Raw genomic sequence first — 16,211 nt, forward strand, 5'->3', positions numbered from 1 at the left:
ATAAGTTCTTATCATTTATTTTCCAATCACATAATTTCAATTGAGAATTTATTTTAAAAACTATTAAATTATATTCATTCATAATTTTAAAATCTTGCAATTTCAAATGCATCCATTGATATTAAGCTTCAGGTAAAATTATTGTTTTTTAATGGTCATACCTTTTTTTTTAGATTAATCCATAATTTTAGTAGATCTTTTACCATTAGGTACTTAGTTTTTAGCCCTTCATAAAGGTAGTGTCAAAGAAATATCATTACCTTAACCTTATCTTGACTATTTGCTTCATTTTCTAATAAAATTGCATTTCCTAGACCTTTGACGTCTAAATGAATTTCAGCATCTAGCATTAATGACAAATAATTCTTTTCCATAATATCAAGAGCCGTAAGTTCAAGTTTGATAAGATTTGACATGATTCAAATTAAAATAATAATAACAATTAGAATTATGACAAAATTAATAAATAAGGAATAATAAATAAATATTATTGTAAAAAAAATCATTCACACACACATACTAAAATGATAAAGAACCATAAATAGATTATAGAATATAATTTATAACAAGACACAATATAAAGAGGCACAATAAAAAAAATGCAAATATAAATAACTAAACTTACTAAACAAATAAAGCATAATGAAGATAAAAAAAATGCAATAAAGCAAATAAATTGATGGACAAAGCAAACAATTCATATGATGTTAGCAAGTAAAACAAATTATATTAACAATAGAAATTGATCATTACACACACAAATAAACACAAAATGTATAATATGTATGTATAGCATTAATTTAAAGGAGGACTAAAAAAATAAAGATGATATCAAATACATAAATACAAAGAAAGAAAAATAAATATATCAATCTTCATAAAAATATAGAACAATAAATAATAAAAATAAAGCAATGAATGGTTAATGACACTTGATTAAATTAAATCACTAATCACATGATTATTTTCAAATGAAAAAAATGGAGAAATGTAAAATCACTTTGTTACTAAGAAAAGGAATAGATAACAAAATAAAACAAAAAATATAATGTAGTAAATATATAAACAACATAATTATGAATATTAATAGAATAATAATATAATATAATATAATATAAGAACACATTAATCTAGCTAAAGTCTCATACCTTATTTCCAGAGTCAATTCATGCTGATAACATGTTATAAAATATAGTGAATATAAAAAGTAGAAAAAAACAAGACAATACAAGAAATGAGAAAAAAACAATGGAGAGAAATTCTTATTCACTAATATACTTACACCTTAGACATAATCTCTATTTATAGGCCTGCAACTATTCAAATCATATCCTAATATTATAAAAATTTAAAGAGGTATATAATGATGCATTATATAACCTTTAAAGGTTATAAGCTATTAACAATAAAAAACCTATTCTATACCATTCATTAAGACATTAAGGATAAAGAAATTTCAAGAACCATGAGTTATGAATATCTATAATATAATATTTATAATAATTATAATTATAATTCTTTTTTAACCAAATTACGCAACTTCATGATATGATGATAATGATAATAATATTTGATCTATATATCGCATATAAGTGAAATGACAATTTCATTGATTTTTGATTGCATCAAGGCACTGCATGGCAAGAAATTATTAAAGCAGCATATCAACAGGTAATGTACAAACCGACGCCAGAATAGTAGGCGAGGCAGGCTTCTAAAGGGAATTGAGCTTCACATTCTTGCCATCCCCTATCTGCTCTTCAGAAACAGCCCTTTTTGTCTGTCACGGCTTAAGCGTTCTGTAGAAACCTTGGATGTTGAGATGATCACAAGGGAGAACGTTTGTCAATCTTCAAGACACAAATAATACTACACGATGCCGCGTCATGCCTTTTCCTTTGAATTCTCTGGCCTTGCTCTTAAGCCAAGGTTTTGAATCCAAAACAAATCCCACAGCTTGATACATTAGGTAAGCGAAAACTAAAACGATGGCCAATTTTATATCATCTTTCACCATTTCTGAATACTCAGAAACCGCTGAAGAAAAATCGCGCAAATCCGATACGAGAACCAGCAAGAGTCCGAAGGAGAAGGCTGCGAGGAGACCCACTAAGATGATGAAGATAGCTACGAGAAGCACGCAGGCTATGAGGGAGCCATGGAGAAGCGCAAGGAGGATAAGATCTATGTTGGGTAACATATCTGGGACATTAATGGGAATGAATGTAGTTCAAAGAAATGGAAATGGACAAGTTACTCTCTTACATTCTATTCTTCCAATAGCAATTAACCACCTTCCGACTCTTGGCAGTTTGTACAGAGGAAAATCAAATAAACTAGGAAGCATTTTATTCGGCAACACAGTTCCTGTTTAAAAGTGTTCTGGGGATTAAAAAAATAGATCCTACTCTTGAGAAAGTTTAGGAGAGGGGCAGCTTCTAGCAGACTTTTGCTTCCATGCAAGCAAAGCAAATGCCTTGCAGACGAGGAAGCTCATTTAAGAAATCAGTTTTAATTCTGAAATCATCTGTAGTATTTCAAAAATAAAAAAGACATTCTCAGGCGACAAAAAACCTCTCCTTATGTGGAAAAGGGATTTCTGTCCAGAATTGCATCCATTGATGTGCTGCATCTAACTTTTTTCTCCTTCAAGCAATTTGAAACAGGGAGATTCTTCTGAGACAGGTTGCTTGATAGGAGCAAATATCCCTACGTCCTGTCTTTCTTCAAGGAGGAGTCAAGCTCAGTACAGTTTACGTATAATCTAACAAAAAATACCACCGGAAATAAAACGACATCAAAACAAACAGCAGCTGTTACATAACAAAAAATGGCAGATGAAAGTAGAAGGATCATTGAGATTATGAGGGTTTCATAAAGCATATATACACCACTTGCATATAGAATGTCTCAACGTCAGGTCAGAGGAACAATGGCATCTAGGTTGTTCTTAATAATCCATTTCTGAGGATAGAAGGGAATAGCAGATTCAAGACTAATATGCCAAACCATAATTCTGGAACAGTTATTCATCAAGCCTTCCATTTGGCTTTCATCTTCCACAACCTGCTCAACGAAAGTGCTAACCTGCATATCACGTTCCAAATAGCAATAATATGAGAAAGTAAGAGCCATAATATGAGAGCATTTCGAACAATTACCAAGCATACACTACAAGTTGCAAAAGTCTTTGGGATTCAATTTGAAAAATTGAACGATTAATGAAAGTGAGTCAATCAATGATGGATCACAATAATAGAAGGCAGCCCAAAGTATAACAAATACGAACCCGATAATCTTCCTCGACCTTGTCGAGCTGCCGGATAGGTTCAAGAGTAGGGCGGTGCCATTTCTTCGGATCCCATAGTATGGTACTATTAAATGCAAAACCAGGCATTTCAGCATGAAATCTTCGAGATATTCCTTTTGATTCATTTGTGTGCCATCCGAGCACTTGATTTCCATTACAGACGGGCCCTTGTAGTACCATGTTATATTTGTCTCCTGCTGGTTTAGCTACAGCCCATGTTCCAAACCGCCTGCACATCCAAAGGCGAAAAAATTTAGGGAAAGTTTTTTTCTCTCTCTCTCTGTTTTTTTTTTTTTTTTTTTGGAAGAGGGGGGCGGGGCGCTATTCTTCCGGAAATTATATTATAAATCATTTGTAGAGACAGTTTCCCTTCAGTCAACCGAGTCTTTTCTTTTGACTATGAAGAACGAACAATAAATACGATAAAAAATCTTTTTATCACTGTTACTATAATGATTATTTTAAATTTTTCATCGTTAAATATGATATTATCATTTGGCCAAAGAGAAAATAACAGCCAATATTATTTCTTTGAAGCTACACAGAGAACCTGTTGTAATAAATTCCGTCAGAGATCAAGTCCTAAGAAAGCCGGAAACAAAGTTTATTAAAGAGCAGCAGAGGATAGGCAGTGCAACGGCTGATTTAGTTGAAATGAAGAATATAAGAAGTCGTTTGTATGACAGACGATATTAATTATAGAGAAGACGATTTCAGCTATTGAGAAGGAAAATAAATTATAATTAGCCTGCCTGCCATATTAATTAAAAGAGAAACCCATAACCACCTAAAACAATACTGACATGCAAAACTCCCCCAGCCCCCCAAGTAGAAAAAGAAACTTCTTCAAGAAAGAAGAGACACAGAATAGGAGAATAAGATATCCTCCAGAAGAAACTAAAAGAAGGGGAAAGATAGTGACCAAACATGCAGCAAAGCAGCCCAATACACTATAAGGAAATCTCAGATGAAAACTCCTTCAAAAAAACCGTGAGCAGAACAACATCAAAAGGCATGAATATTATGTTTTTCCCATAACTTTCCTTTAAAAATTATTGGATTTCTCTCCAACCAAGTACACCATGATACTGCAAAGTAATTACCCAAGGTTTCCATATTTTCCTCCGTCATCTAGGAATCAATAAACTCTGATAGCATAAATGAAAAGAAGATGAGAGCTTTTAGAGTTATTTTCTCACAAACATCAACTTATACATGGAACACTTCATTTCACTTTCAGGACTGGCACCTCGAGATTACCCCCAATGAGTAGAAAGGGACTGGTACATCTTTTTCTTTGGGAATAAAAGGGTGTGAAAACCATGTATAATAGAAACAACATAGCGAGTGCCACACACTCCATTTTTCCAATCAATCGAAACTCTGCAATCTAAGGGGGCATAGATAAAAAGTGAAGAAACAGATCAAGGTCATGCGTTGATCTAGCAAGCCAGTTTGAACACTTATTTGCTTCACTATAAACATGATCGGACACAATGTTACTGATACCTCACAAGGAAACCGCTGATATTTTCCCTCAAGTTTTCCATTGTACATCCTGCAATGTTATTCCTATTGATGTATTGACAGCCTCTGCTAAGTTGCTAGCAAGCACCAAATTGTGGAACGCTTCTTCCCAGCTAAAATGTCCTGAGGTTATCAGGTAGACATTCTTATGGATGGAAGTGAGATTTGATAACCTGGTTTGCTATAAGGTGAGAAGAGGGGAAAAATAAAAGGAATACCCTCTTGGTCGTTCTTCTCTATTGTATAATCAAACTTCATTTATATTATTGCATTCATGTTTGGGTACTTTTGGGATTTAATTTTTACTTGGAGGTCTCGCATGAAAAAAAGTTAAGGCAAACTAACTTGGCAAGTAAGTTTGGGCTCAAACCATCCGCCTCTCAGGTATAATACTTGAACATGAGGCTTTCGATCAATTAATGGGGGAATCCAACCATAAGTATGACAAATTGAAGTGTGATTCATCACTGTCAAAATGTCTGCAACCATGGTTGATAATTTGACTGCTGATGGTTGTATTCAAATTAAGGAAAAAAATTATCATTTTCTAAGGCTCTGGTTCAGTAAAAGTAAATAGGTAATCTTTCCCGAACTTCATAAAAGATTCAAATGCGACACTCACTCAATAAAGGCCTAGAATTTCAAATTAACCCTTAAACACTTAGTAAGGAGTAAGTATATTACTATAATGATCCGGAAGTCCTTTTACAAATGACAATTGAATTTATTAAGATAAACCTATATTTGCTATCATTTCATGCTGAAGATGAGAAGCGACAAAAACTAGAACCTAGCTATTCATACTTGAAAAAAAAAATACGAGGCAATATAAAGATGAGGAGCTCAAAAAACTACTTGAAAATACCTTATTTCTCTCATTTGCTGAAACAGTTCAGTTGAGTAGATGTTACATTCATCTGCAAAGTAAACAATTCCATCAAGTTGGTGAGTTTCAATATGAGCAAGTGCAACATTTCTTTGAAGAATGCTCCTATCACTTGTGTTGGTTAGATTTGTTTTGCAAACGAGATGCCTGTACATAACTCCACTACTCCTCAATATATCAGCTGTTTCTTCAGATTGGGAAGTCATTTCAACAACAATCCACAACAGAGGAGGTGGTACCAATTTTAGTGTGTATGCCAAGCGTCTCAAGTAATATGCTTGAAGTGGCTGATTGTATGTTGTGGTCACAATAATTAGAAGCTTCTGAGACTCCAAATATGGTTTCACATCGAGCAATTGGGTAGTAGATATATTATGTGCTATCTCGTCTATTAGCTCTCGTTCCTTCAAAGTTGGGTCCAAAGTAGCGTTAAACTTAATAGCCCCCTTGGCCGACGGTGGTGCATTTATCTTCACATCATCATATGGCTGAGAATTTCCAGCAGAAGATAACACCTCGAAAGAGAAGGCTTGATGCTTAGGCATTAAATTCAGGGACAAGTTCAATGAAGCAAGTGGGGTCAACCCAATAGAAACCCCAACCATGAAACAAATAAAGAAATGGAAAAGCACCGTCCTCCAAAGTTGGCCCTTTGACTTTGACCTCTCAAAAGCCCTTATAGATCTTGGTGAAAAAACAAAAACAAAGAACAAAGGCACGAGAATCCAATGGGTTGACTGTAGGAGTTAACAATCCAGTGGACGGCGGGCAGTTCTGAGGACTCGATGAAGATTTAGACAATGGAGAACCTACTGAACAGACTTCTCCAAGTGCTACAGTTCCAGCTCGAGGCACTGGAGACAGGGTTCTTCTAATGGATGCCATCAAAATAAATCCAAGTCAACGCTTAGTTCATAACTCCAAGTGGATCCTTGTTGAAGGTAAGTGAAGTACAATTAAGGAAGAAAGTATCTATTTCGATCATAAACTGCCTGTCCTTCCCATGAAAAAACAGCTGTTGTCACGACTAGTATGTGTTGCCGAGAATTCTAGGGAAACCAAGTTCCACCCAGCACGGTAACAAGAAAAGCTGAAATGAACATTACAAAAGTCGAACTGAGTGTAAAACATATCAGGAAAAATCCAATGTATGCGACACTTGCTTAATAAAGCATAAGGCAGTCCTCTAAAGCCATAGAAATCCGGTCCAATAAACTGCGCTCTCTGGATCAAATCAATTTATCTAACCACATTCCCAAACCCATTTCATAATGCAGCTACCTGGGCACGCCCCAAATTTGATATATTGAGTATCTACACAATTCTAATGATTTCCTGATCTAGAACGAAGAACAAGACAGTGAAGGTGTTCCAAAAAAGCATTCCAGGCATAACAGAAGCGCAGCATTAAGATAGCAATGTCCAAGATAAGATTTTATCACCATAACAATCACTACGAAATCTACTACACTTACCAAATCCTCAAACAAGCAGAACAGAATGGAACCAACTTCGAGTGCGATTCTTCGAGCTTAGTAGGCAAGCAATACCCAGTCTGAGAAAGCGCTGTACAGGCTCTGTCACAAAAACCAAGCTCTCGGAGGCACCGGTGAAGTTCAATGGCAACTACCCTTTGCTGGAGGGACCCATAGCCAGTTTGACGAACCGAAGAAAATCAGATTAACGATTGCGTGCTTTTGGGATCTGAAGTTAAAACTTAAAAGATTGAACCCCAGAAGGAAAATAAAAAAGGAAAGCGATGGTGAAACCTGACAGGACATCTAGTTTTCCCCTATCAAAAAAGAGCCTTACATAAGAAATAAATTTCCATTTTCTATCACGTGATCAACGGCCCGTCGGACTTTCTGATTGCGCGGGAAGTGCACAGTGCGGGAATCGCCCGCAAGAGAAACAACGAAATTTATCTTCGGCCCGAACGGGTAAATCGCACACTTCACGCAACTTTGTTTATAGTTCAATTTATCTTTCGTGAAACTGATGTCGTACTCTCTTTTCGTTATTTTGGATAACTAGATTGATCGACACTGTGAATCTCTTTTTCCAGTGAAAGTGGACATTTTTTATTTCTTAAGAAGTCCATTGAAAGAACCGAGTCGGGCATCGTTGCTCCAGTCCAGTCACCGCTTGCATTAACTAAATAGCTCCGTGTACGAAAATTCAAAATGCAGGCAGCACTGTAGCTGTCAAGGGTTAGGAGAAACTTTTTAAAAAATTACGAATTTAGCGTAATCAGGTCCCGAAAATTTATTAAAAAATAAATTATAAATATTAATTTAATTAATTGTAAATATGAGAAATTTGATTCTTGACAGCAGATAAGTATATTTAAATCTCATGGATCACTTGCAATTAGTTATTGTAACAATATTCAGTCTAATATTTACAACTCATTCACGCGATATTTATAACCTAATTTAGCAAAAAAATTTAAAATCTTACTATCATTAAATCAAAGTTCTTCTGGGACCTTTCAGATTTGATGCGGAAGGTGGAGAACCAAACCATGTTAATTATCGGAACTCCGGTTAACCTGAACCAGCTTGTATGCCTCTCTACTTTAAGGAATCGTGGACGCTGCGCTATGTTATATTGATATGAATGATGATGATTAGTGGTCATCTTCACTGAGTTTCTCAGGTAATGGATGGAGTCAGCACAGGCTCTAAAATGCGAGGATATATATGACGAAGCCAGAAAAATTAGATATACAGTGGGGGCAAATTTGTTACACAAGATGAATGTTAATTATTTTTTAAATGATTTAAAATTAAAGAAATTTATTTTTAAATTGTTTGTTCCCCCATTTATATATGATTATAAAATATAGATAAGATTTGAGTTAAATAAAATTTGTTTTCTTTTAGCACAGAGGGCAATCGAAAGAGTTTGAACTATCACTTGAATTTTTTTTTTTTTCTAGCTTTGTGAGGGCAATTGCCCATAAGCCATGACGTAGGTACGTCCCTGTATGTGTGTGTGTGTGTGGGCGTATACGCTGGGAAACTCTTGTGGTACTCTGAGGCGACGAATCTACATTTTTAAGCCTGAAAATGAAGTTGCATTTCAAATTAAAGCTATTTACATTCTAAACGGAACTGGAATGAAGGCTCACATGAGTCATGTGTCGTCACTAGATCACAGTGCTCGAAGATTGCTGAAAATACACGTGTTAAATGACTGCGCAGAGGAAATGAATTTGACCACAAGGTCAGAAATGCCAGATGACCTTGTAAAATATCATTGAGCGCGTCAAGTTACTCGTGAGTAAAGATTGGATTGTTACTCAGGGTTTCATGGAAGTGGGGGACCAGAATTATTATTATGTTTTCAAATAAAAATGAAGAAAATCAATCAAACCCTGCTTGCTCCCCTTGCATCAGTCCCTAATGTTACTGTTAATTATATATATATATATATATATATGCTCCCCATGAGCTATTCATGCTGCCCATTTTTTGGCAGATTGGATTGCTACTGTTGATCAAGTTACTCATTTGACTGTAAGCTATTCATGCTGCCCATATTTTTTGGCTATTTTTCTCATAATTGTATTGTTGATTTTTACAGATCAATCCTTGCAATATTAATGTAAGGAGACAAGTGAATGATAAAAAATATAAAAAAATAGTTTTTTGGTGGTAAGCTTTTGATTAATGATTATTAATTCATCCATTTTTATTAAAATTAGTGCCTGATTTTATAAATTTTATATTATAAACATGCATAGACAGGAGATTTTTGAGAAAATAGAAAGACGAGAGAAAAGCAAAAATTGCAGGGTAGAAGTGAACCAGCCAGTAACTGATGCGTTGTATTGCTTTTGACAGAACAAGGGAAAATGGAGGAAAGAACAAACAACGTCGTACTGTGGCTGAGCGCTAGGCAACCTGTTGCGCAAAACATTACAATTTACAACTGATGACTATTAACTCCACAGCCACCTATCTTCTTCTTCTTCTTCTTCTTCTTTCTGACCCCCCTCCAGGCGCCACCATTATTCTCCCCCATCTTCCTCCCACACACACACTTTCAGAAGCAACCAAGTATTAAGGGGAAAAAAGCAATTATGAAATTGAAAACCCATCATCATCCTCAGCCAAAGCTCAAAACTCAACTCTTCTCCTGCGGCTTCTTTCGCCACTGCGCTCAGAGCGTCCTCAGCCCCACTGGCGCTTCCCTTCCCCTTCCTCACACTCCTTCAACCCCACCGGCGCCTCCGCCTCCACCACCGCACCTTCATTCAAAACCAGAATGTGAATCCTCCACTACCTCCTCCTCCTCCTCCTCCGCAACCTCCCAGAGCTTCACCCAGTGGAGGTTCTCTCTTCCCACCTCCGCCCCTACTCCACCTCAGCCTCACACTCCTCCCCATGCCCACCAACCCCAGCCGTCTCCCCCATCTCACCACCCCATCCTCTGCCTCAACCTTCAAGAACTCTTCCACCTCTCCGAGCTCCAACTCAGCTCCGCTTCTGACTCCGATCGCCTCTCCGCCCTCCACCTTCTAGAGCGTTCCCTAGTCCCCAATCCACCCCAAGATCAGCCTCCATGTCCCCCGGAGTTGATGCGCGGGGTCATCTCCAATTTAAGAAATCCCACCGGGGCCAAACCCGCGACCAAGATACTGTTCGCGCTTTGCTTGGCCGAAGGGAACCGGCGCATCGCGGTGGAGGCTGGGGCGGTGGGTGCTGTGATCGAGTCGGCACTGGAGCTGGATGGGCCACCGGCGGAGAGGGCGCTGGCTGCGCTAGAGCTGATGTGTACGGTGACGGAGGGTCAAGAGGAGGCTAGAGCCCACGCGCTCTCGGTGCCCGTGATGGTCACGATGATGGGCAAGATGGGGGCACGTGGGAAGGAGTACGCTATTGGCGTTCTGGCAGTTATTTACAGCGGCGTGGTGGGAGATCAGCAGACAGCGCCGCCGGAAGAGGTGGCGCGTGCGGTGGAGCTTGCACTGCAAGGGGAATGCAGCGCGAGGGGGAGGAGGAAGGGGGCCCAACTGTTGAAGACACTGCATGATTACGGACAGCCTGAACTTACTACTGAAGAAGGAAGATAGACTCTTTATCATCTGTGGCTTTAATTAATATCGTCGAAGACTTCGCCGGCCAAATTGGAGGGCATTTTGAAACCGTCGGCTGTGCTTCATATTAACCGACCGTCTTGTTAAAACTGAATTTTTTGACCGCAGCTTAGTGTTGTTATTTATATGTCGTGTGTATTTGCCCCAACCCCAAGTTTATTTTCCTTCACTTTCCCCTGCCAACGTGTTTTAGTCTACTATTATGATATACATATTTTGTTGTTTCCAGCCAAAAGTGCGTCTTAGTTTATAATATTAAGAATCTTATTTATTTGAAACTAACCTAGCCATTATTTCTGAATATGATCGACGGATCTAGATTCCATGACTGTAGTTACTGTACACTCACTACAGTTATGGAATGACTTTAGACATTTGGTGAAATCCAAATTTTCTATTAAATTAATAATTTAGATGATCTTGTTATAACTAAGATCAGTTAAACTTAATCCAAACCTCCTCCTCCTCTTCTTCTTTTTTGCCGCGATCACTTACCTATTCCCTTCTATTCAGTGCCAAGATTAGAGCGCATTAATTGGAGAAGAAGAACAACATAGCACTATTTAAAGAAGTTATGAATTTTGAGTGAGAGATAGGGTAGAGATTTACTCCATGATATTATTTAGGAGATTTGAATGGATTTAGATTGAGTGTTTACTAATTTTAATTGCAACAAGATTATCCAAATCGTTGATTTAATAGAGAGCCCGGATTTTGCCACATGAGTAAAGTCATTCAATGACTTTAGTTGCTACAATCATGATATCCAAATCCTATTATCGACACCCCATATATTTATCAACCATCAGCATTTGGGTTACATATATGGTCACAGATTTTCTCAACTATATGCCATCTGTACATATATAATATGGACACTTTAAAAACATGCACAACTACAAACCAACCTGATTAATTATTAATAAAAAAAAGCTCTTTACCATTGAGAATGCAGACATGAAAGATGTATATATACACCAATGTAAAAGAACATGCACAGCAAGAGTTCTTCACCTCGGCAAAGTTGTGTGCCTGTATATATCAGGACGGCCGGTGAGAATTGAAGCTGTCTCCTTGATGTTGAGAATTTTAAACAGGAAGGGGGAAGCTTAACTATCGATTAGGTCTGTCCTGTGATACCAGTACCATCTTTATATATCTGTTTTTGAAAGAGATGGAAAAGTAAGCTGGATCGAGAAGCCGTACAGTATACAGTCATACACATCACTAGCTATGTATCCTGAAATATTAGCTATCTGAAGGGAGCAACGAAAAAACCATTTATAGGTTGAAGACAACGTCATTTTTCACTGTCGAGTTTTATATACTAGCAACCAGAAGAAGCACTAGCAGAGATTATGGTAGATACTGTTATGATAGTGGAATTCGAGCCTTGAACGAAAAAGGAACTGGAAGAAAACAATAAGGCAAAGGTAGTCCAAGTAACTTTATCTTCATTCTGAAATTGAGGGTGTCAGTTTCACGTGCGGAAGAGGTTGAGTTTCAGATATTTCAGAACTTTGTGTGTGTGCATGTCAGGATTTTTCTGAGGATGGTGGTGCAACACGCAGAGTACAGGGCTCCATTATTTGCTGTGCTGCAACTTTCAGACAACAGCTGGTGAGATTAATAGCTCTGTATGTAGAGCTTAAGAAGATAAATCCGTCTTCATTATAAGAAATCATCACTGTGTTGTAACGGGGTCTCTAACATTTGAAGTTAACCCAACTCCTTGTTGCAGATACTAGCGTGTATATGTACCTTCCTTTCACCAATAATACTTTAGCCAGCTTTGGATCTAATTAGTGACCAGGTCTTGTATCTTTTATAACAAATTTGATGTTGAAAAGAAGCAAATGTCCATGACAAGGGAAGGTGATTTCATTAATTATGACTATAGTTAATTGGAATTCAAAAGAAAGTATCCACAGGGTAGTGGGGAAGGGCCTATCTGTTTTGGGGACCACTTGCACGATCAAAGAGGCAGCGAGAGTTCTCAAAAGTTTGCACTCTGGGGAGAATCCTGATTCTAGATATTACATTATTACTTCCACGCTCGCTCACAGTCACAAAAGTTAAAAACCCTATTTCAAAGGACAAGTAATTGGTTCTTTGCTTCATGTACACGCGCGCGCATATGATATATCAAAGATAAAGGACGTCTTTTGATCCACCAGTGTATGACTGTATGCCTAAACACACACACATACGCACACAATTAATGTTATTATTATTTGTATTATTAAATAACCAATTGCGGGGTTTATATAATGAGGATTATGGCTTTATTTACGTTCTCGTCTCGTTAATATATTAATAATACAAAACAAGTAAAATGCTACTAATTATATGGCATTTTGAGAAGAGGCGATGAAATAAAAGTTAACGATACCGACAATTTTTCTAGATGAATCTGATATTAATAACGTGTAGTGTTTGATGCCGACCCTGGTTTTCATTTTCTATTTCCGATGGATCTCCTTTATATATAACATGAAGATGTATATGATCTATATACGTATTTCTAGCCGTTACATCTGATAACGGACGCAGAAAATGACTTTGAAACCGATCGAAAGTTTTGATATCCAAGGGATTTGATTATTTGTAATTATGATGAGTGGCGGGCATATATTCAATTAAGTGGAGAAAAGGGCAACAAAGCTTGATGTCCTAGCTAATTAATAAGAAGCAATAGAATGGTGCCAGCTAGGTGGTGGCAAAAATAACGATACAAAGCCATTCATCGTGGTAGCTGTAGTGTATACTGGTCATGCCTCTTCGGGTATCCTTCCCATACTGATGCTGTGGGGTTCAGAGAATATCTCTACCACAAGTTCCACCGATTAATATATATTCCCACTGAAGCCAGCTGCCTCTCCTGGCTTTACCCTTAATTACCACATATTACATGACATACATACGTAAGTGCCTATGAATGTATGATTGTGTCATTGAAGTTCTGAGGGATCTAATTTCTGGGATTTGGTCGGTTGAAGAAGGTGGCCATATAGGGAGGGTGCGTGAGGGTGAGACACGTGGAAGTGGCTCCTCGTGATCCATCTCGCGTCGCGCTCAGGCTTCAGAATAATCTCCACGGTATATGCCCTGATTTTGAGGTTTTGGGTTAGTATGTCATCTATATTATATACCACCTTTTTAACTATAATTTATAATGGCTAAGAAAATTCGTTGAATTAATTATTTGCAATAATGTGTCAAATATTTGCGCAACGCTTTCATGATTACTCTTGACATATAAATGAGATATTTTCACTAGACGAGTAATGGTTTTTTTACCGACAAAAATTATTGGACATTGACTCGGGATATTTTGATGAAAAAATATATTTAATGTAGAAGATAAAATATTAAAGTGGATGAATATATTCTTAATGAGGACCGAAAACAAAGCACTCGAAAGCGTCCTATGTTATGAACACACGGTGATTCTAGGCTAATAGATAACTGTTCAGCACGCAGACACTGCACGGGCACCAAATGACCAGTGGCTTCATGTGAGGGGGGCAACTGCCCCCCCTCTTATATGAGTAAAATTACATTGTCAAATGAAAAATTTACAACCTTCCCTCCCTTATTTTTAGTATTTTGAGCCTTTTAAATTCAATAAAAAAAATATTTGGGTCTGACTTTAAACTGTATATCAACTTTCTCAACATATTTTTGCCTAAAAAAAAAAAACTTTAATATATTTCTTCTCAAATATATGTATAATTTTACTTATGCTATTATATTTTTTGCCCTAAGTAATAATTTTAAAAAAATATGTAAAATTTTAAAATTATTTATTTTTAAATTATATTGTCCTGCACCGAGACTCAAGGTGTTGACTCTGCCACACTGCAAATGACTTAATATTATTAAAGCAATGACAAGAGTTTAATTATAAGGTGGGCTTCATACTTCTATATATAGCCAACATACAAGTAAAACGGACAAGCTGGGTAGCCACCACCCGATAGATATGTAATTAATCAATTTGAGTAGAGTTTGAATTTTGAGGGTTATGCAAGAGTTAATTCTGTCGGCACACCAACTCCTTCTTTCAAAGTAAGCTCCTTCACATTTGCGTATTAATTATTATTGAACATGTAAGATTAGGCGATTCGCATGCAATTAGCATGCCTGATTTTAACGAGTCAAAAGACAGTAAATATTCATTTCCAAAAAAAAGGAGAATGATAGATAAATCCTTGCGGAATAGGAAAATAATAATTGATCCTACAAAATATGATAATAACAATGAGGATCCAACGAAATTTGAGATTAAATTTCTGCATGAAATTATTTTAATACCCATCCACAACTAATTTTATATAATTCACAAATTAATATAAGTATTCACAAGTTTTAATTTTATCAATGATTAAAATAATTTAAAAATCACAGCTTTCTATTAATAAAATCTAACAAATTTTATATCTTATAAGCTTGATATAAATATTCGTAAGTGTAATTCCACCAATGACTTTTGAACACTAAAGTAATTTAATATAAAAATTTAATCTTTAAGAAATTCCTTTAGATCTCACTGTTATTCTCATATTTTACTGAACCAATGTCATTTGTAAAAATAAGAATTTATTTGTCATTCTCTTGGAGGTAAAAAGAAAAAAAGACAGTAAAATAAACGATCTCAGTTTCTGTACAGAAATTGGAAAGCTTCTCTCTCCCCTCTAATTTACATGTCTTCTTATATTTACCAGCATCAAGTGATAAATTAGATCATTTTAGTCTCGCGCCAGTCCATTTTGTTATTATTCACTTAATTATTTTTGCTGGGATTTGTACATCATTATTTTTACTCCTTCTAGTCCTTATTTGTTATGCTTACAAATGCTTTCATAGTCTTATATATAGGTTATATTGCAAAATGTCTAGATCGTTAACTCTTTTTTTCATACAAATACTCTTGCATTGTATTGAGAATTGTTTGATGACTTTCTCCTAAAAAATTGAGATTATATTTTTAACGAAATTAATTAAATGTGGACAATCTTAAAAGATAATGATAATTTTTTAAAAAATTAATAACGCAAACTAATTTTAATTTCCCTTTTAAATTTATATGAAACAATTAAGAAAACTCATAACGAGGACCAGGAAGAGCATAAGATGATTCTTGGAAGAGCTTTAATTTCCATGTTCTTTAATATTAAATCCTATAAAAAAATAGTGAAGCATTCATAAACTTTTTTCTTTCCTCCAAAAATGTCCTTCATAAATCTATCTATAATCAAATGTCCCTTTTCACCCACTGTTGTCAGATAAACAAGAGATCAGAATGATAACATACAATTAAAATTAGTTCTGGGACGTAGTAATAACTTTTCTAATTATTTTATGCCATTCGTTTCAATGAG

At 36.1% G+C, this 16,211-nt stretch overlaps 1 protein-coding gene and 1 pseudogene across 1 annotated transcript; one reads left to right on the plus strand and one right to left on the minus strand.

Annotated features, from left to right (window-relative positions):
• Positions 1 to 2,787: 2,787 nt before the first annotated feature.
• On the minus strand, positions 2,788 to 7,168 carry LOC129302425 (probable beta-1,4-xylosyltransferase IRX9H; annotated as a pseudogene).
• Positions 7,169 to 9,549: 2,381 nt separating this feature from the next.
• LOC129302427 (formin-like protein 20) lies at positions 9,550 to 11,055 on the plus strand. Its single transcript, XM_054941309.1, has one exon. It carries the CDS (start codon positions 9,811 to 9,813, stop codon positions 10,801 to 10,803), a length of 993 nt encoding a protein of 330 aa, XP_054797284.1. The 5' UTR covers positions 9,550 to 9,810; the 3' UTR covers positions 10,804 to 11,055.
• Positions 11,056 to 16,211: the final 5,156 nt, after the last annotated feature.

The sequence above is a fragment of the Prosopis cineraria genome, unplaced genomic scaffold (assembly GCF_029017545.1).
Source record: "Prosopis cineraria cultivar Desert tree isolate PC_DT_omini unplaced genomic scaffold, ASM2901754v1 PC2, whole genome shotgun sequence".
Taxonomy (NCBI): Eukaryota; Viridiplantae; Streptophyta; class Magnoliopsida; order Fabales; family Fabaceae; genus Prosopis; species Prosopis cineraria.

What these genes read in the sequence shown, in the direction of transcription:
- LOC129302427 (XM_054941309.1), top strand. Translation starts at nt 9,811, where the DNA reads ATGAAATTGAAAACCCATCATCATCCTCAGCCAAAGCTCAAAACTCAA.